Consider the following 22067-nt stretch of genomic DNA (forward strand, 5'->3'; position numbering starts at 1 on the left):
AGTAAGAAAGGTGTGTATCACCTCTCTTCTGTAGAGAACTTTAAAATTAGTAGCTGGCATTACCATCAGGGAAGCTGATTCTATTTTGCATCACAGGAGGGAAGGACTTTGAGAACCACAGCGATGTGTCACTTTGCATTTCATTTGGAGTCCTAACAGTATAATAACTAAAGGAATAATAGACTGCAAACAGCCTTCCGTAGAGTTATTTTGAAGCTTTTTAGATTGTCCCTCCCCCATTTAATCCAGTTTCTGTGTCACCCTGCTCTCCAGCCTCCAGTCCCTGTGAGTATAACAATTTGTAGTGTTTGGCTTTGGCACTCTGTGGGTTCAAAGTAAATGCTTCTCTTTTCATGACTATCAGTTTAAAAAAAACAAGCAAACAAAACCCCATCAAAAAAACAAACCAACCAATCCACCACAAAACAAAGAAAAAAAAAAAACAACAGTTGAGGAGATGGGGAAAAGGGAAGAAGGTAAAATATTTCCAAAGCTCCAAGGTACGTTCTGTAAGCATCCCTCTGTTTGAGAATCTCTGCCCTACATTTCTGCACTGTTTTGTTTGGGTGAACTTGAACCCAGGAATCAGGACTGAGTTTATTAAAGCTTTTTTTAATGTTACTAGAAAGCATTCTTAAACATGGTATAGAAGAAATTCAGCAGTCATAGTCTGAATCGAAATTAGTGATAAATGCCAGTCTTACTGTGATTAAAATGTTAATATTCAGGCATGAATTGAAATTAAATGGCTTCTTACCTTAAAAGCGGTCTTAAACCTGCTGAGAAAGAGGAAACAGAAATCTATGTAGTGTTCCTGCTCTGTTTGAGCAGCATATCCTATCTGCACTTATTTCATGCTTACGAAGTTTTTATGTAACGTTTTTCTTTTCCTTTGTTAAGGTATTTTTGTGGCAGCATAACTCTTTTTTTTTTTTTTCAACTCTTTCCAGGATAGTGGATATTTTGCTGAAAGCAATCATGAGAATGATGTGGCTTGCTGGTGGATTCCACTGGATAAGTGTAAAAGGCAGACGGGCGTTGCCAGGAGAAGCAGCAATATTAACTGTGGCTCCCCATTCTTCCTACTTTGATGCCATTCCAGTAACTATGACCTTTGCCTCCATTGTGATGAAAGCAGAAAGTAAAGATATTCCTGTTTGGGGAAGTAAGTTGGTAGATAATTAATTTTTCAAGAACAATTAAAAATGATTACTTAGGAGGTTCGCTGGTTATGTGTGGGAAAGCAACATTTACTTTGTTTTTCAGGCCATAGTATGTAGTGACTTTTTCACTGGTTTACTTTGAATGCCAATAGAAAGAATTGGGAGGGATGTGGGTTTGTGTTGTTTTCTTTTTTTTTTTTCTCTTTCTCCAAATCTGAATCATTGTACAAAGTCAAAACAATCCTACAGAACTCATGGTTACATTCACAGTGAAAGTGTAATGTTCTAAGGCCTGACAAATAGAAAAGCAAGTGAGGATGAGGCTATGGAAGCAAAGGGTGAGGCTAGAGAGGAAGTGTGTCAAGACTTCTTTCTTGGTGAAAGTCATGGCATCATCCCAGAAATATATTTTAGGAATGTTGTCTGCTCTCAGTGGTGCCTTGTCTTGAGGGAGTGTTGCTAATCCTTGGTGCATCAATAAGCTTGCTTTAGGCACAGTGTGAGAGATGAGCAAGAGCGGATTATAGCGCACTCAGATTTAGTCACAAGAAATGCAGGTGCCTAGATCAGTAGTGTTTGAATACTATCTTTGGAATTGTCAATGTAGATTGTCGCAAAGGCTTGAGAGAGGCCTGTGATTTTTGGCACAGTTGTGCCAGAAAATGTGTAAGCTTTTAGGCTTGTGGGCTTCTAATCGAAGCCTATGTGGAAGCATTTTGGAGAAATTCACCATGTTGTATTGAGGGACCATCAGAGTTGAAAGGATCTACCTGTGTCTCATTATGTAAATTTTAAGTGTAGTGTAAAAAGGACAAAAGTTCTTACTTTGGCCTTGGTAGGTACTGTTTAAAAGTCTAAACAAAAGCTTTGACTAACCTTTCAACTGAGTGGAATCGGGCTGTTGGTGTTGACGTCCTCCTAAAATTTCATTAAACAGTATAGTTTTAAGGGTAGGTTCAAAACCAGAAGCTGAGACATGGTCACAGATGGTGAGTGGTTATGCCTGGAAGCTTCATGTATGAAATCTCTTGGTATAAAAGTCTCTGTATTCAGGCCAGAACAGTTTAGTGAAATTTTGTGGCAGTGAAAACTCTGTGTAAAAATTAATAGATCCTTTTAACAAAAAGGGTGAAGTCATGTAGGCACGAATAAATACCAATGCCTGCAAATAAGCATAGTGTGAGAACAAAAAGAAACTAAACTCTTCCTACTTAAAGAAAATACTGTTATGGGATGGTATATTGACACTCCTGTACAGTATAGGTGTACCCAGGCCAACTTGGGCTTGGAGGAGCAGTCCAGCTGTAAAAGCAGGGGCAGATTTGTCTTCTTTTCCCTGAACTCAATTGACTGTTTAATAATTGCTAGCTTAGCAAGATAAAGTAGTCCATGTGGAACTTTCCTTTACTTGCAGCTGTTTGGAGGACCCAAAGTAAATGAGGTAGCTCCAGGCCATGTTGTGTTACTGAAATATGACAAAACGGCAGAATTGCATTTGACATACTGCTGTAATAGCTGCTTAACTATCCCATGTAATAGATTCAATGGGGACTAGTAGGAAAATCTGAGGAGGATCTGTGGGGACATGCAGGTTGTAGTTACACTGCATGTAGCACAAATGATATGTATTGAGTAGTTCAAACTATTTCCCATATACCTAATTCAATTAAGTCCTTTAAAATTCAACTTAAAGTCTAGACTTAAAATAAATTTTAAAAATTAACTTCATTTTGACCATGTGTGAGTAAAACCAGTTGCAGAAAAACAGAAAATCCAGAAAACTTCACACAGTGATTCAATGGAATATTACCAGAACATAGAGTACCTCCAAGTAAATGAGTATTTTGTCCTGTATAGCTGCATTCACTTTATGTCAGGCAGCCACAAAAATTATGTAGTCCCTTATGAGGTGTTCAGAAAAATGCCACAAAGGTGAGGATATGGCAAACATTATAGCTGGGATTTGGAGTTCAAAAACATTAGTTTTTTTTTGTTGTTGTTTAGAAGAGTGTTTTTTTTATGAGCAACATTGATTACAGCTGTTTGTGTTATTAAAATAAATAGACCTTAACAGAAAGGTGAGTAATGACTGTAGTGACTACTTTGGCTTAAAATTTAGGGAAAGCTCTCTGTGGAGGCGTGTTGAGATATTTTCTTTTACTGCTTAAAAGAGGTTTTCTGTGAAGCAGTTGATACTGACCATCCTCTCCTCCTTTGATCCGGTATTTTAGTTCCAATGTACTTATTTACACTTCTCTACACAAACACACACACACACACACACACACACCATGTATTTAATGTAATTGGACCAGTGGTATTTCTCTTTATGCTATCTGTGAGAAGGTGGTCATGTTTTTCTTGGGGTGTGTGGTGAATTGTCAACACTCTAGAAATTCATCTAGAACTTCCCCCACAGTGGTCAGAATGATGTTCTTCAGTTTCGTAAATCTTGCAAAGTTGTTGTAGCATCTCCAGAGAAGTCTTGGAGCCAGCCATTGGTAATTCTAACCTTGTGATTTCTTAACTGAGTCTTGTTAATGGTCATTCAGAATCTTCTGGGGAGTTTTGGATAACATACATCCATTTAACTCTGAGCAGAATTCAGCATATAAAAAAATGTATCAGCGGAAGATATCTGAAGATCATTTCCAAGGATGAGGACTTTAAGTGAAGAGTAGATCTTCATTCAGAATATCCAAACATGATGTGGACAAGTTGCCTTTTTGATGGAATGGCAATGTTTATCAAGACACTGTACATTGTGTGCCAGAGGGATCAGGTGCTATAACAGGCACAAAAAGATCTGATTGTGAATTGGTTACCAAGATTGGTTTCAGAAGTATTTTAATAGGTTTCTGGAGCAGCTGCCTGTGTTATTATTATTGTACCCTTAGTTTGCCAGTCATGGAATATTAGGCTTTTGATCTGCTTTTAAGTCCAGTTGATTGAAAGCTTGTTTTTCATGGAAATATTCCGCAAGTGTGTTTGAGTATTCTTGTGCTTTCTGACTTAAAGGCAGCTCTCCTGGACCACAAAGGCCAATTTTGGAAGCAGACTTAAGTCTTGTGACTTTTTCAGACAACTTCCTTCATTGTAGGGGGAAAAAAAAAAAGAAAAAAGAAAGAAAAAACATATTAAAAAATACTCTTTTGATCTGATGGAGTTATGACTTCTGCAGTTAGTGGTCAATAGTAAAGAAAATGAAGTAGAGAATGCAAGAACAGACAGAGCACATCACCACAATGTTGAAGAAGGACATGTATGTATTCTACACAATTACTTTCCAGAGTTTTGGTAGGTTGGATATGTGAAGTTCACTGCACCACTTTAATGGAAAGTGTGCAGCCCAACGAAGATGACATCCAGGAATCCATTGCACTTTACATTGGCTGAACAAGTTAGATCAGTTCTTTCATCAGCAGAGGTCCTTAAACTTTCCTGTTTTGTCTTCTGGACCCCATGTTGAGGCAGGACAGGCTATTTGCATAATTTCTGGATAGTTACACTTCACTGTCTTTTTTTTTTTTTTGGCTGGTAAAGCAGCCTGGGTAAAAGTTACTTTTCATTGCTCAGGTGATTGGTGCTACTGCAGAAATACTTCAGGAAGAAGGAAAAAGGATTTGTCTGACAAAATCCCCATGAAATCAAATTTATTGACTACTTCTGTGTTTCAGACCACATCTTTAGTGATCTGAATTTTTAAAAACTAAGCTTAAGGTGATGTGCTTGAAGTTTAAATCAGCTTCTTCTTGACATCTGTAACTTCACCCTCTGGAAAAAGAGAGGAACCTTAGTACCTGTGAAATGAATGGGGGGGTTATGTTAGCTAAAGTGTATAAATGGGAAAGATGTCATATGTACTTCTGTACATACAGAAGTGTTACAGAGGAAATGGGGAGCATCATGCTGTGCTGTAAAAACTATCAATTCTTTTGTGGGTGCTTTTTTCCCCACATCTCATAAACTTAAAATTTTTTTGCTGAAGCTTACCTTCTAAAAGTGCTTTATAGGCATTTCTAGAGAATTATGACTAAAAGACAAGAAGTAAGTAACTTGGAATTATTTATGCTGTGGTAGCTGGGTATATTTTCATCTTGGAACTTAAAATATGCCAAATTGTTTACTCATCAGTTCCGTATGCAAACTAATCCTCCAACCGTCCACCCCATTCGTGTTGGCTTTATAGGTTGCCATCTCAGTGTATCAGAGGAATGTTGGTGATGGGGTTTTGTGTTTGGGGGAGAGGCCAAGAGAAAGCTTCAGGTTCAGCTGTCATTCTCATTCTGCAGGGGTAGAAAAATGTAACTGCCCATGACTCAAAAATGTGTGTATGAATACATTTTAGTACTGTACTCAGTGCCATGTTACCATTCTATTGCTTTGTGACACCTTATAGACCAGTGGTGGTGATGTCAGTGTAGCTTTACTCTGTATGACTGTAATTGTCAAGCATAATTTAAATGTTTTGTTGCAATACTTTATTATATAAATAGCGCTTCATGTCTTGATTTGAAATGATATTTCCTCACCCACATTTGCCTGGAAATAGACAGGTGAAATACCTCCTCCCCCTTATCCTCCCAAGCCCATTAAATTTCTGAGAAGTCCATTGGCAGCATTTGTGTGTGTTCAGCTCATCAGAAAGGAGCACTTTTTGCTTTTGCATCAGCTAGTGCTTGAAATGATTGCATGGGAGTTACTGTTCTGAAATCAGTTGGAGCTGCCACCCTGCAATTAATTTAAGTAATACAGAATTTTTGCAAGCTCCCTTAAAACATACTGTTTCATACTAGAGCAAATTTCTGTTGGTTAGTGTATCCATGGTATTCTGGCTGCCCTGCAAGGCAGAGGTTTTGAGGAATTACTGGTGGTACTGTTTAAATAGCAAGCACCTGCCTAAGAAGGTGAAGTACAACATGTCACCTGTCTTCAGGAGCACTTGTAATGAGGTGAAACAGGATGAGAGTGACTACATCAAGTAGGACTGACAGTGCTAGAGAAAAAGCTGGAATAATGACATTGGCAAGGTCAATTTTGTGAATTGAGGGGTTTTCTGCCCACTAGAATTTATAGTTTAAGGGTGGTCACTTATATTGACAAGCAGAGAAGGCTAAGATTATGTTCTGTTTATTAAGCATATTGAACAGTTTTGCTTGTTTCCTTTAGTAGCTCAGTATGCCAGCTGTCTGAAGTGTTTTCATGCATGCTGCTTTTTGCTCCTGGTCTGACTTTGCTCTAGTCCAGCTTATTCCTTGCCTTACATACTACTTCACTGTCTCTAGGGTTCCAGATGTTTTGACTCAATTTCTGACTGCAGCCTCAGCTTGTCAACCTATTTGGTGTGTTTCTGTTTCTCTTTGCAAACTCTTGGCCCTGCTTCTGACTATTTCTTGCATAGATCAACTTGGTACAGCCTTCGAATTTTCAGATTACTGTCTTATTTACTGAACATGAAAATACATGGTGAGAGTAAGGATCTGTGTAGCCTTATGCTCTGTTTTAACACATGGTTATGAAAAAAGTGTATGAGGAAAGGCAAGCACAGAGCTAGCCTTTCCTTGGTATGTACTTTTTCAGCTTCTTACTAATGACATGAGAGTTTCAATTTCACTTGAATTATTGGACTTTACCACTAAGGGTCTGGTAGTTGGTGTCTTACAGGATCTTAAGTTGCTGTTTAATGCTGAGATTTCTGTCAGCTTTTTAGTCTGATCCTGGAGGAAGTAAGCTTAGCTTAAGAGACAAGGTGCTTACATAAAGTTTTGATGTGCTGGGCTGAAATAGTGATGGCTTCATACATATTTGAAAGAAAGATGATGGTTTAAAAGATGTAAGTTCTACAGGCTGCATGAAAATAGTGTCTGAACCAGGAGAAAAGAAACAGACTTGCCTTGAAGCCTACTTTATATCATACAGCTCAGCAGGCAGAACAAATCTATAGGAAACCAAACTTTCAGTTGTCTCTTCTGTTTAAGCATACTGTAATAGTTTTTCTTTGCACGTGGGTGTGTTGCAGTTTGTGGTGGTGTCCATTTGTAAGAGAGCATGCCGTGTGGTTGGTTTTTTTTGTGCTTGGTAACACTGCAGTAGCTTGCTTTTTGGAAAGATTGTAAGAGTAAAGCTCCCAGGTTAACAATGCTTGCTTGCCTGGTTTTCAGATACAGATTGCATTAGTGGTTAGAGACTACAAATTGGTGAGTTGTCTATAGGCTCATGTTTTGGTCATACTGCCCTATGTAAAATCTATCTGCTTGCTTAATTTCATGTATTATAAAGAAAACTATTTGTAATATATCCTCAGATAAAGGCTTCAGAGCTTTGGAATTATCTTGTGCAGTCCTTGGCCTGAAGTAACCTGAATTCCATCAGTTGGGACTAATGTAAAAGAAATTTCAGGGTGAAGGCTGAGGATGTTTGAATCTTTTTTTGCTTTCTTTTACTTGGAAATGCTGGTTTTGCTACAGAATAGTAATTTGCAGTGGTAGGGGAAACTCAGGACTAGCATCACTAAGAAAACAAATAGTTATGGGTATTAGGAAGAAAAATTCTTCACTGAAAGGGTGGTCAGGCATTGGAAGAGGCTTCCCAGGAAAGTGGTGGAATCACCGTCCCTGGAAGTGGACAAAACATGCAGGTGAGGCTTTCAGTGATGTGATTTAGTGGTGCACATGGCAGTCCTGGGGTAAAGGTTGGACTTGAGCATCTTTAAGGTCTTTTCCAACCTGGTTGATTCTGTGGTTCCATGAAACCAAGTGTGATTTCTTTCACATATTTTATCCCTTGTCCTGTTTTTGGTTTGGTTTTGTTTTTTTTCCTAGTTTTTGTATATGGTGGTATTGGGGTTTTTTTGTTTGTTTTTACATTCCCACAGCAGAAACCCCAGCTGACCCATGATGAGCTTTGGTCCCCTAGTGAGCATAGTTCTATAGATATCATATAAGAATGGGCATGTAGGGAAAAGTGCAAGAACATGATAACTTTTCTCTAATACACTATCTCCTAAGCTTCAGCAGCCTGTGGGATAAAAGCAGTGTTTCAGAGGCTGTCTGAATGTTTGGAACTTATAGTAAAGTGTGACAGATAGGTTTCACAGAACCATAGTAGGATTTTGATGAGTTGCTGGCTGAACTGCCAGTGAAGTAACACCAGAACCAGCAGCTTTTGCTGAGAACAGGATATAATTTCTTACACTTTTTACTCTTCACACTTTAAGCACTGCTGATCCATTAATGCAACAAGTCTATCCTTGACTAAAGAAGATTATGCAACTGGTGTCACTGAGCTCATCCTGTGGTGGCTGGAAAAATGAAAGCTGTATTTTTATTTTTTTTAGGCAAATAGATTAGTTAATTATTTAGTGATTCTTGAACCTTTGAATATATTTACAAGACATAAAAATGATAAAAAGGTATTTGAAGACAGCCTGCTTAAATAAAAGCATGAAGTAGTATACTTGAAGATGCTTCCCTTGTGCTTTTTGACACTGTGAAAGAGTTGTATATGGTATTTATTTTCTAAGTGGGCCTTAGTGTCCTTGTGACAGATTTGCATGGGGAGCATATTGTGGATTGATTTCTGATACTTGTTCATGCTCATTTTGTGTCTGGCTATATATAAGAGGTTTCCCCCCAAGCCAAGAAGAGTATGACAGATATCTAGTATGAGGAACAGGCATGCAGATGACGGCTTAGGAAATAAGCATGTTTTTTCTTTTGATGATGCTGATTACAAAAACATAACTTAAGCTGTGTCTGGAGTATCTTTGGTGTATCTTCAGTGAATTTGAGCTGTCATAGAAGACAAAAACTCTAAAGACAGCGGGAGTTTGGTTCAGAGAATGTGTTTTGGAAGCACTTGCATAGAGACATACTTTGCTGGGTTGCAAATGTCTACAGGTTTCAGATTTTTGTGACTTTTGTGGTAAGAAGAAATGGCCTATAGTCAGACACAGCTGATTTGTTGCAAAAAACTACGTATAATTTACACAATCATATTTTAAATTATCTGTGATGTATGTGTATTGGTCTATTAAAACTTCAAGTAGAAATTGCCAAAATTATGAAAATGGTTTTCCTTACAGGAATGTATGAAAATATCTCAATAAAACTGCAATAATTCAACTGAGTATTTAATTTTGCAGTGTCATATAGTAAAGTGGTTATGTACTTGTACCAAAATTTTTGTTCAGAGGACTACTGGGAGGGGAGGAAATATTTTTCAAACAAAGAGGAAATAAAGGCTGGTTTTGTTTTCCTTCCTCTTCAGCTCTAATCAGATACATCCGACCAGTGTTTGTGTCTCGGTCAGACCAGGATTCTCGCAGGAAAACCGTTGAAGAAATAAAGAGGCGTGCTCAGTCTGATGGTAAATGGCCACAGGTACTGTATACTACTGCTGTGTGACAGATAGAATTTGGTATTTCCAGGCTTTGGATATGCAGTTTACTTTTTAACTAGTGGGAGGCTTTAGATGGTTTGTGAGGGATAATATTTTCACACCCCACCCCATCCTTTCTAGAAGATAGAAGATTCTTATCTATACAAAATACTGGCTTAGCATTGCAGTATGTTTCAAGGGTAGACTGGCTGGTAATTATGTGGACAGACAGCTCTATTAAATGATTCTAAACCTTCTGTCATACGGTAAGTTCGCTGAGAAGAAAATAGTCAGGTGCTCAGGAGAATACCTGGGGGAGTATTGTGTGTTCTTACCATACTCAGGATTTTGGCATACTGTCATTTTTTGGAGATGTGATACTGGCCATGACAGCACAAGCAATTCAGATGTTCCAATAACTGGAATACAACTCTGTTAGCAGTGCTTTCATTGTGTGGTCCAAAATAAGTGGCTCGGAGTTATTTTCTATTTGAAGCATTCTTCCTGTAAATTTCTGAGATAAAGATACAGGATGACTGTCATAGCAACTGTCATACTGGACTACAGAAATATTGTAAACAGTATTAAAAGTTACAAACAGTGTGATAGAAAGGTAATATGTAGCTTTCACATCATGACTTTCAATAGATTTCAAAGCAGATTTCTTACTTCCAGATGAAGAAACTGTTGCAAAGCTGAAGTGATTTGCAGAGTATCTATGAAGCTAGTACCAGAATGGGCACTAAAACTAGTAATGTTAATTCTAGTTCATTACTTTGTCCTCTTGTAATGTGTATTTCCTTTAAATGTCTTTTCTGTAACTTCATAAAATTTCAGCAGCTCTTGGCTTTTTGGATTTTATTTTTTTTTACAGTCTACCCTCTGAATTCAGTTCAACTTGTTAGAATTCTGTTCAGGTATTTTCAGCCTTTGTCATTCTGACATCTGTGCACATACAAAATAGTAAAAGCAAAAGAAAGTAAGTCTTCCATTCCTTGCCCTGTAAGCAGGTAGCTTGGTTGAAGGAATTTTGGTTTGGTGCATAACAGAGTATGCTATTTTGAGCAGCACCAAAATCCTTTGTGAAAGTTCTCTTGGACTCACAAGTGTTTCTGGTCACTGTCAGTGTTCCAGTTGAATAGAATTATCAGAGGTCAAGAAAGAGGCAAAAATCACAGGTAAAGAAAAATGTTTCTGCTATTAAGAGAGAACTTTGACTTCTTTGTTGAGCACTATTTTTTAAACTCTGAACTGTTTTTACTGTATTCAGTTAATGTTAGCTTTGAAAAGATGTGTTTATAAATAAATCCACAGTGAAATAGTTGTTAAAAGTCAATTTTTCTTTTACTTCAAGATAATGATATTCCCAGAGGGCACTTGCACAAACCGATCCTGTCTAATTACATTCAAGCCTGGTAGGTATGATACTCATTTCGCTGTTCTCTACAGAATGTTCTTGTATCTTCATTTTCTGAAATACCATTTGCATTGTAATTTTCTTGCTGTTGCAGAAGTTGAGTTAAAAATCTTGCAGTAGGGTAGAATGGGAATATAAATTTTCTGATGCTAGGGAAGGATTGAGTTCCACTGTGGAGCAAAACAGATAATTCAGTTGGGGTTTTTTTTTTCTTGGCTTCTGAGATGCATATGAGCTGGAGGAGTAATGTTGCTTACTGGGATTTTGTTTGTGGTTGTCTTTTTTTCTTTCTCTTGCCACCTCTATTTCCTATTTTGGGTCTGTCATGCAGCATTAAAATATGCTATAAAGCTTAAGGTATCAGTGTGTATCTATTTCAGGCTGCTGCAGCATTTGTTGCTGTGTTGTATGTGGTTGATTCCTCTCTCTTCTGCTGAGCTGCATTCTGGTGAAGAATCTTGCCAGTATACCACTGGTACAGAGGCTGTCATTTCTTATAATATTTTTTAACTTAACATTCACATTCTAAGCTCTTTCCAGTTAGTCCTTTAGCTTATCGTATTAGGAGAGGGTATAACTCTGAACGTTGTTGCAAGTGTAAACTGCATTTGCAACAGGGAGACATGCCAATACTGTAGTGAACCACCAGTGTTTAATGTAAACTTGACTTTATGAAGTAGGTAGGAAGATGGTGAATAAGGAGACTGCAGTGAGCAAGGCAATTGTGAATGTGTTTTTCGACTTTTCTGAGGTTTCTGCTTGGCTCATTGTGTTCTGGTCTTACTGTGTGTCTTGTGTTTTGTGTTGTTTACAACTTACATATCACTATTAGAATATCATGTGATGAGTCAACATTGTGATTCCTTGGGCTGATTCATTTAGCTGAAGGAATCTCAGTGTTGTCTTCTGAACAAATACTCAAAAAGCTTTTCTTCCTCCCCACTCTTGCCTGTTTTAGATGAATATGTGGTGATTAGGAGAGCATCCTCTTCTTATGCTTTTCACTCTTCCTCTCTATTTCTCTCCACCTGAATCCTGGCCATGCTTTGAAAAACAACCTGAATCCTTCGTTAAAGCCTGTATTTCACACCTTCCCTCTGTGCCATAGACATTCCAGGCACCATATACTTTATGCCTCAATCTCCATTCTTCCTCTCTGCTCTTCCTTTCCTTTGGTCTAGTACATGCTGCTTTCTGCCGCTTGACTGTCTCACTTTACCTACTGGAACCTGCTTCTGTATTCGTCCAGCCTCCAGAAATCCTTTGCCCCAGAATTTCTCACATCAAATTACTTCAGCTCTCTATTCAAGTAAATTCCATCACGATTCTTTTCCACATTCTCTTCATGTGGCCTACACTCCTTGCTCTTCCTACAAAGTGCTTTGGTTTTGTATTTGTACAAGCTGGTTGTACATGTCAAGCTACTCAAATTTTGTTTCAGTGGTGGTGGTGTCATCTGCCATTCAGATTTTGTCATCTTCAGATTCTTTCAAAAGTTGCTTAGGCTGTTGTTTTTGGAGACTGAATAGAAAGTACCACTGGGCCAAGAAACAAATCTCTGCAGGATCTCATTCAGACAACCTCAGTTTAAAGATGTTTGTATTACATTAATAATTGCTTCTTTCAGGTCTGGCCAATTATTCTGTAAAGAAAATGTAATGCGAAGAATACAGTGTACTTCCATTGTTTGTTTATTGTTTTAACCAAAATATTAGGCATAACTTAGTAAATTGCTATGAACTATATAGTTTTGAGTGCAGCTGTCTTTAATTGTTTTCATGAGGAAAAGATGTTTAGAGAAAGCTTGAGCAAGAGACGGACCATGCTTGCCCACTCTTTTTGCTAGAAACCAAGAAAATGACATGTACAGACTGTGTGCTACTTATTTATCAGGAGTGTAATTTTCATATGAAATGAAGTAATACTAAGGTACAATAGTTGTAATTCAATGCTTTTTGTTAGATTTTTCTAACTAGCAACAGAAGTTACATTAATTTTGTTATTTCGGGGACGATAAATTTCCTATAAATTGATGTTGCTCAGCTAAAAATAGAAAGCTGCTTTTGAATCACAAAACTTAGGTGCTTCACCAATAAATGCTGTTGACCACATGGAATATATCAACTATCTTGCACATGCTCATATTTTTTTTAATCATTTATCAAGCTGAATTTGGTACTGGGCTTTGACTTGCGTACATGACAGATTGTGACAGTAGAAGTATAGGTACAGTGGAGGTATAGGTAGAGGATAAATTAGAAAATATAAGCAAGCATTCTGTATTATTTATCTGCTGAAAAGATAATAATGTATTGTCGTTCTCCAGTGCTTGCCTTTTAGATTACTTTTAAGGCTACTTTCAGATCTTATTTTTTCCAGTATCAACTCATTTCTGTGCATATCAGCTCATTAACTGTATAATTTTTTTCTTTGCTGCACTAAACTTCTGTACCAAAATGCACTGTATATTAATTGTGTGATATTTGCCTTCTAGGAGCGTTCATTCCTGGAGTTCCGGTACAGCCAGTGGTTTTACGTTATCCAAACAAACTGGTAAGTTCAGTTGGAAACATGGGGCATTTTCCTCTAAGTACATTGGCACTTCTGTAATCTTTTAGGTTAGGTAAATAGGTTTAGAAATTTAGAAATCATTAATGAATGCTTATTGGCTAAGCATGCATTTGTTAAGCCTCTAGCAGTATAAATAATCTTAACTGAGACAGCTCAAATGTTTCTGCTTGTATTAGGTTACTTCTAAACACTCAGCTTGTTACAGGAAGTACTGTACAACTGACAGAAACTGACATTTGTCTTGTGTAGGATCCGTGTTCCCATGTGTTCCCTGTACTGCAGTGTGTGCTGAAGTTTTCTTGCTGTCATTTGTTGATGGAAGACGCTTCTGCACCCCCTACCCGTGGGGGTGTTGGTCACAAATTAACACAACTAGCTAAATGATAATAGAGTAATATGTTGAGGACTTCAGCACTTTGATAAGGTGTCTTCTTGTCTATGGTTTGCATTCACTGGGTGCTTGGCTAAGGAATGCTAGACACTGACTAATTTGGAGTAGTCATTCAATATAAATCAGATTCGGGTAAAATGCAAATTATAGTGTGTATTTAATAATATATAAATTGATTTTTATAGATGCTTATAAAGATATAGGCAAACAAATTAATTCTTGCTTTGCCAACTTCAAGAACAAGTCTACAGGAAAGCAGAGAAGAGCTTTATGTTGTGGTTTTTGTTTTTTGTTGGCTTTTTTAAATTATTATTCAGTTTACTTGATGTGAATACTGTCTTGTCCTACTGCAGCCAGAATCCTGTCTGTCTGCATTCCTCGGTTAATTAGAAGATGCTTCTTGGAGAACTTTGCTAGCTTTTATACTTCAAGTTTCTTTTTGAGCCCTCTTGGGATGTTTTCAGGTCCAGTCTCTCCACTCCAAAAATAGAACTTATTTAGGAGAGGGTGGGAGAAGTATCAGAAGTAAAATAAGGACTACCTTTGCCGATGCCTGTCGCATCAGATCTCTTTGACTAGCCCTTTAACCCCTTGATCTAAGGAAGGATTTCAGCTCCTCTTGGTACCTGTAGTGCTTGAAGTGGTTCCAACCATTGTTCTTTCTTTCACTTTAAAGGTTAGTGTAAGACACATGCTTGATTAAAAAAGAAAAGAATATAAGCAAAGGTGATTTACATAGAGCACTGTTAGCTCTTGACTGAGGCACAGTTTGATGGCAGTCAACTAGTTTGCAGTAGTAAAGCCCAAAATTATCTTTGTGGATGCTGTGACAAGAATAGCTGCCTGTTCTTCTTGCATAGTATAAAGTGTGTTTTAGCAGGTTGCCCGGGACTTCTCATTACATAATTGTTTTATTTTCAGGAAGAAAGATTCTTTTAGAAAAGAATATTTGTTGCACTGGCAGTTTAAGTTGCAAATGTGCACATGCCTGATGTCATACTTCACTGAAAGTAACATGGTGTATTAGCATTAAACACTTTATAACAATATGAAATTATCAAATGTTAATTTTCAAGTCTTCAGAAATCCATTTTCATACTGAAATGTCCTTATTGCCTGTAGTACATAATATGCAATGTTTCAGCTAATAATAAATATTCCTAATGTTCTATTAACAGAGATGGTCAGCTTTTTACATTGAAGTAAAACTGTAAATTTTAATGAAATTTTCCTTTTTTTTATATTACTGCAAAATGTTATAAAACAAACTCTAAATATTTATATAGATATCCATCAGAGTTGGCCTGAATCTGTGCAGGGAGCTTTACCTTTTCCTACCACTTTTGATTGCTTTAAAACGCTTAGTTTTCAGTGCCTTACAGAATCTTTTAACCTCCTACAGTCTACTTTCACTAAGCACTAATGAGGGAGGGATAATTGCTATTAATGTTTGATTTTTAGATTAGCTTGGGTGGGCTGGAGAATATTTGCAGTAAGGTTAGAATGCGGAGGAAGGAGGAACATGATGTGATGTGTGAAGGTGAGGTTTAGTTTGATTAGAGTACGGTTAAGAGTTAGGTAGCAAGTAAGAACAACAGAGTAGGGAGGAAACATTGTTTTGCATACACTGTTGTTTTATTTGACCACTGCATGTTATAATTTTAGGTTTATAAAGGGGTTTAAGATCTTTGCTTAGTCAGTGAATTCCAGATACGCGTTGTGTTCAGTCACCCCACTGCTTTTAGCTTGGACTGCCTGCTCTGATCCACCTCCAGAGCTCTGAGTTACACAGTACAGATGAGAACATTCTTGAACTTAAGTGCACCTGGCTCTTTTGGGAGGCTCTTTGAGATCAGAGCCTGTGGTGAATGTAGTAGGTGTGTGATTTACATGTTGATTTCCTTGTACTCTATTCAAGAACTAGGGAAAGTACTATTGACTGGAACTTGTGGCAAGATTGGTAATGTAAATTTGGGCTTTCTCTAGCGAATAAATCTAATTCTGGTTGCCATGAAGAACTCTCTAGTCAGGTTTGCTCCCTGAATACCTTTTTTCTTTGGGCTTACAACTATTTCCAGTACATGATGCCTCTGGTCCTGTATCAGTGTTTTTTTTTTAGTAGTATGTTAGTATGTTGCCCCTCTTAATGTGTGAGTGGAAAGAAATTATAAGGCTTAAAATGTTTAGACATAAAATTCAAAATTTTCTTCTGTTTAGGTAGTTTGGTAGCATTTTGCCTATTGGATGCTTGACAGTTATTACCTATAATCTGCTTAAAATAACTGTTCTAATGTTTCCATCCATAGGTTATACAGGAGTCATTTTGCAATTCTTTTTTGCACTGGTTATCTTTGTGTCTTTCCTTCATTTGAGTTTTCTGTCAGAGTACTGGTAATTATGAAAGGCTGTCTACATGTTTAAATATTACAGAGCCATTTTAAATGTATTTTTATATCCAGATGTCATCTACAGGTAACTCTGCTATTTGATAAGAGGTTTGGCAGCATCTCCTGTGCAGCTTTGATGTACCATGGTTGACTGAGTATATAAAACAACAGCCAATCTGCTGTTTGATGTTTGGCACTGTTCTCAGTATCTTCTTGTGTCAAATAAAATTATATGGAAGGTGTACTTCCAGGCAGTTCAAAGAATTCATTGTCTAGATACAAAAGTTTCAAAGTGTACTCAGGATGGTATCAAGTGAGTTCTATTCATAGGGATAAGCTGGTAGCTGTGATAAATATAAAAGGTATCTAAACTAAGTACAGAATATACCACTTCCCATCTTCTGCTTGCTGCTTTTATTATAAAAGTACTCTGTATTCTGGCAAGAGTCTCCTACAAAATAGGTCTGCCTCTTGCAGACCAGAATCCTATTTTCTACTATGTAGCATTTATAGCCATCACCCCTGCTGCATCCTCATGTTCTCAGTGAGAAAAAGCATGCATGTCTGATGTGACATTCACATTGGGAATTTCTTGCAGGTTTGCTGGTAGGTACATGGCTTATTTGAGTTTGTTTTGTGACTAGATATTGTGACTATGTTTCCAGCATAGTGACTGGAATGTGAAAATGTCTGTTTGCTGTTCAGTGATCCGTTGCCCAGGCCAGGTGGTTTTCTAGAGCTCCCTTTTTGCTTTGTCTCCTTTTGCCCTGTTGCAATTTGGAGAGCCGAGTTGGGCATGTGTATTGCTGTTGTTGTTCTGCGTAGCATATCTAGTCTCAGGTGAGAGAAATTACCACCTATCTACATTGCCAGGATGTCAGGATTTGTAAATGAAAGCTTCTTGTGGGGAGGAAAAAGCCAACCCGTAAGACTTCTAATTGCAGTATTACCAGAGACATCAAAATTGCCAGAAACAGTTTAACAGTAAAACTGAAGACATTAAAGTTCTAAAAGATGACTGCATGGAGAAGTCTATTTTCATGCATGTATGTTGATTGCTAGATACAGAACTGTTCCTTATAATATTTTGGTTAAAATTTAATTTAAAATAATAGTTGAAAAGTCAAGATTTAAATTTTTATTAGTGCTTTATATTTTGACCTTTCTCCAAGTTGTTGATCTATTTGCATTCATCACATTTTTCACTTTTTATGGAATGTTGCTTTCTTTCATTTTAATTGTGACAGCCTTTTACTCTAAGTGGTAACTAAAATAATATGAGTTTGACTTGATTTTTTTCAAGATCATGGTGCATGTGATCACGTAACTCTCTAAAACAGACTGGAATAATTTCAGTAGGTTGTCAGAAGTATGCCTCTGATCTTTCAGAAACCTGAATTTACCAAGTCCTCGTATCTTTCTGTTAGCGACTTGCACTTTTTTTCTTTTCCAGTTGGTCAGAACAGTAGCTGGAACTTGTTTTCAGGTTTTTTTGATCCTTACTTCTACACTTCAGTCTTGTCTCTCAGTATTGCAGTTTTTTCTCCACCCAGTTTCTTAGTCTTAAAAATGGGATGACCTTTACTGTCATATTCCTTCTTGTCCCCTGTTATATGCTCCTTTCCAGATCGCTGTTCCCTTTTGTTATTTGCATCTTGTTCATTTCTTTTACTTCTATTTGTCCTCTTTTAGCATACATGGTCCATCTGAGTCATATAAAAGTGATGCTGGTCTTGCCTGAGAGTAAATGAGTGGGTTTAGAAGTCTTCTATCTTTTGTTTCTTGGATCAGGCAGGTGAATATATGATGTCTGTGAGTAAAGGCAACTGGAAAAATATCGTTTGAGGTAAGACACAAGGTCTTACTTATCCTGCTGCTCATGTCAGTTGAGCAGATTTCCTGTGAGTCATCCCCACAGGTCCCAGACACTTCGTGTTACAGCATGTTCATATTTGGTGCTGGGAGGTCCAAGTATAGGGACACTTGAGGGACAGTGGGTTAGGAAAATATACATGGACAATGCATATCAAGCAACATTATCTTAGAGTAAACAACTTTCTTTTCCAAGGCTAACGACATTTGAAGAATCACTGCATCTTAAACTGTTTTCTAAATATAGATATTACATGTTTAAGAGGTAGATTACTAAGCTGATTTCTCTTGGGACTAAGAACTTTTGCAGAGGGCATTGAAGTTTCCATGAGAACCTTTTAGTCATGTGTCATCAGTTATCTATAATGTAACAAAAGTTTGAAGTGCATTAATTAATTGCAACTGTCCTCCCTCTTTTCCTAGGATACAATCACATGGACATGGCAAGGGCCAGGAGCGTAAGTGGTTTGTGTTTTATTACTTGCATCATGATCACTTTACTTCATTAGTTCTTGTTTACATGACTTACAGGCATGTATAGTTGAGTAGTAATTCTAGTTACTGGATTAGTCTTTGGGATAAATTTATATCTTTTATCTAGTATTCCCTAATTATTATAATATTCAGTGGAATCCAGGTATAAACAAGCTACAGCTACTATTTTAATGATTTGCAGCATGGATTTTAGGTTTTTATTTAAAATTTTTTTAGCCAAGTACCTGAAGTAAAACAACTTGCTTCTGCTTTATGTATTTTATTGCCTGTAAACCAATTTGGTGTGTTTCTGTATAAAATCTGTATGGCTATTGTTTGAAATTGGTGTAGCCCCATGGAAACAGTCAACCCACTCAGGGAATTTGGAGATACTTTTTCCATTACCTTGTCTGAATGTAACTTGATTTTTTAAAAGCAAAATGTTATTCTAGAGGTTCTTAGCGAGTTCCTGTAATGTAAAATACTAAATGAAGCAGTTCTTGCTTGTTTTAAAAAATTGGGGTTTAGCTTTATTTTCATGTTGGGGTTGGAGCTGAAGTTGTGAAATGTTTAGATGAAGATCAAGCCAAGAAATTTTGAACCCTGAGTAAATGGGAGTTCAATTCTATGGTTAATGGCTTGCCATTAGCATCCTCCTGGGGACGTGTTGTTTTGAATGTCCCACCTGAAATCCTATACTTAAGTACTAGTGAGGAAAATTAGCCAAGATTCATATAACTTAGAATTTTGCTAATAAATTTTGCACCTTCAGTTGGACTGGTAACCAGGTCTAATTAAGGACATGTCTACATTAAGGTGAACAGAGGGCTGGAGCACCTCTCCTGTGAAGACAGGCTGAAAGAGTTGGGGTTGTTCAGCCTGGATAAGTGAAGGCTCAATGGAGACCTTATAACAGCCTGCAGTACCTAAAGGAGGCTTACAAGAAATCTGGAGAGGGGCTTTTTATAAGGGCCTGTAGTGACAGGACAAGGGGGAATAGCTTTAAACTGAAAGTGGGGGGATTTATATTAGACACTAGAAAGAAATTCTTCACTATGACGGCCATGATGCACTGGCACGGGCTACCAAGAGAAGCTGTGCCTATCCCTAGCAGTGTTCAAAGCCAGGCTGAACAGGGCTTGGAGCAATCTGGTCTAGTGGAAGCTGTCCCTGCCCATATCAGAGGGGTTGGAACTGGGTAAACTTTATTTCCAACCCTGTGATTCTGTAATGTGGAAACTTGAGAAGATCATTGATTACTTTCAAAGGTTCAGCTTTCAATTAAATTGTCACGTTGGAAGTAGATGAATCAATGATAGTGTCTTAAGTAGGTCCTACAGTATTTGCTGCATGCAGGGATTTATGTTCTCTCCTCAGTGAGCTCCTACCTCTTCCCTATGCATTTGCATAGCAAATTAACTCAGCCAGAGGGGAGAAAGGCGAATAGCTTATGTCCACCTTAGTCTCCTACCTGAGGAGTCAAGAACACAATGAGAAGGAAGAGGGAAGGAAATTGTAGGGTACAAAACACTCAGAAGTGCTGACCTCTGTTAATAAAGTTAAATCAAATTTAAAATCTGAGGTAGTGTGTGATGTTACGCAGATTTACTGGGTCAGTTTAAATTACAGCTGTACTTAATTAGGATTAATTTTCCTGAGTAACCTAAAATGTATTTCTGATGTCTTGACAGAAAATACTGTTAAGACTGATGAGGTCTTCACTTCCTCAGCAAATGCCTCTCTTCCTCTGTCACAGTGGTAGCCAAAATTCAATCAGGGAGTATTGCTGTATCCAGGAGAATTCTGTTTCTTTAGAAATGGTGTAGCCTAGAAAGTGGATTGAGAACTTGTCACATGGAAACTTAAGTCACTTTCTTCCACTTATGAAAAGTAATGTTTTTACTGGTTTGACAGAATGACTGACTCCGCCTTGAAAACACAGATTGACTATAGCATACAACTTACATTTATTTTATTTTTCTACATTGGACTTGAGTTGGATACAGGTTCTGTCAGTTTTTAAATTAATATTTAAATTTTAAGGTTTAGTCTTTGAGGATTACAGAAGTTGGCAGAAGACTACACTTGTAACTTATTGGGTTTTTTTAATGTTCTTGGGCAGGGGTCTAGAAACCACACTTAGACATTTCCTGTCAGTGATGTAAACTTCAAATCACAAGTTCCACACTTGTTTTTGCCCCTTTTCTTTGTTTTAATGTTTTGGAATTTCAGTGGGAATCAAGGGAGAAAAAACATGTTGCAGCCCTGAATGGAGCTGGTAGCAAAATTAATAGGGTATTGCTTCTAGGAACTGCACTTTATCTACTTAAGAGGATTTTGACCAGCCCTTGCCTCATAATGATTGACTGCTGTAACTACCCACATACTGTATAAACTGTTGCTGCTAACACTGCTCCCTAAATTAGGTTTGCTAAATCCTTTCCTGGATTTGATTCTTACTGCTTTCTAAGGTCAAGTTGATCCCAGTTATTTTGTGTCTTAGGCTACTAAGACACATGTACTGCATTTCATGAACTTTGATTCCAAACCAAGGTAACAAGTAGTTGTAATTAATCTTGCAACTCTATGCTGAATACAACATTTTCCTGATACGCACTTACTGTTTCTGTACACACTATACATACATCATCTCTTACTGGATGTATTAGTATCTGTATATCATATTACTGTTTGGATATCTTTTAAGATGCAACTTCAATGCAAACTGCTTTTGTTCCCCCTTACAGAATGTCATGGATAAAAGTACTTTCAAAGACTTTTTCTGTTATTTTTTTATCTAAACATGATCATATTCTAGTTGAAGACTAATGTACTACTGTTTTGATACCTGTAGATGTTTTTCCTCAGTCATTTTCCTGTTTTGTTTTGATTTTTTTCTTTCTAGGTTAGAAATTCTGTGGCTCACTTTGTGTCAGTTGCACAATTCTGTGGAAATTGAGGTCAGTAAAAAAACCCCAGTGTATTCTGAGCAGTATCAGAATACATAATCTTATGCTTACTTCTGCAGTAAAAAGTTTGTATTCAAACTTTGTGTGTATGTCTGTACAAACAAGCTAAATGGCTTCTGTATCTGAAAATGTAGCCTAAAAAATGCAATAAGGCTTGGCTTAAGATTTTATGTATTAATTTAAATTGACAGATTTCTGACTCTGTTTAGAGCCTTTCCTAAACAATTCTTCTGTCTTTTACTGGCTTGATTTCTTTTACACCTAGCATACTAACTGTGTAATTTAGATATCCAAGTGTCTGAATGCTGGATACAAATTAATGACTGTTTTCTAGAGAAAATTAATTGTAGGTAGTTTTTTTATAGGCCAGATAAATTATTTAATATGTGGGCTAAATTTTTTTTGTTTGGCTGCACTGTTCAGAATGTGAAATTGGAAAACAGA

General features: G+C 37.3%; 1 protein-coding gene across 1 annotated transcript in view; it reads left to right on the top strand.

The window, feature by feature from the left end:
- Window positions 1-22067, top strand: part of LPCAT1 (lysophosphatidylcholine acyltransferase 1) — a 57766-nt gene that overhangs the window by 7488 nt on the left and 28211 nt on the right. The window contains exons 3-8 of the mRNA XM_005153409.3: window positions 951-1165; window positions 9432-9544; window positions 10897-10957; window positions 13454-13512; window positions 18604-18638; window positions 21560-21614. Of these exons, the coding sequence (XP_005153466.1) occupies window positions 951-1165; window positions 9432-9544; window positions 10897-10957; window positions 13454-13512; window positions 18604-18638; window positions 21560-21614 (538 nt within the window). The remainder of the gene's footprint in view (window positions 1-950; window positions 1166-9431; window positions 9545-10896; window positions 10958-13453; window positions 13513-18603; window positions 18639-21559; window positions 21615-22067) is intronic.

Source organism: Melopsittacus undulatus, chromosome 1, assembly GCF_012275295.1.
Source record: "Melopsittacus undulatus isolate bMelUnd1 chromosome 1, bMelUnd1.mat.Z, whole genome shotgun sequence".
Taxonomy (NCBI): Eukaryota; Metazoa; Chordata; class Aves; order Psittaciformes; family Psittaculidae; genus Melopsittacus; species Melopsittacus undulatus.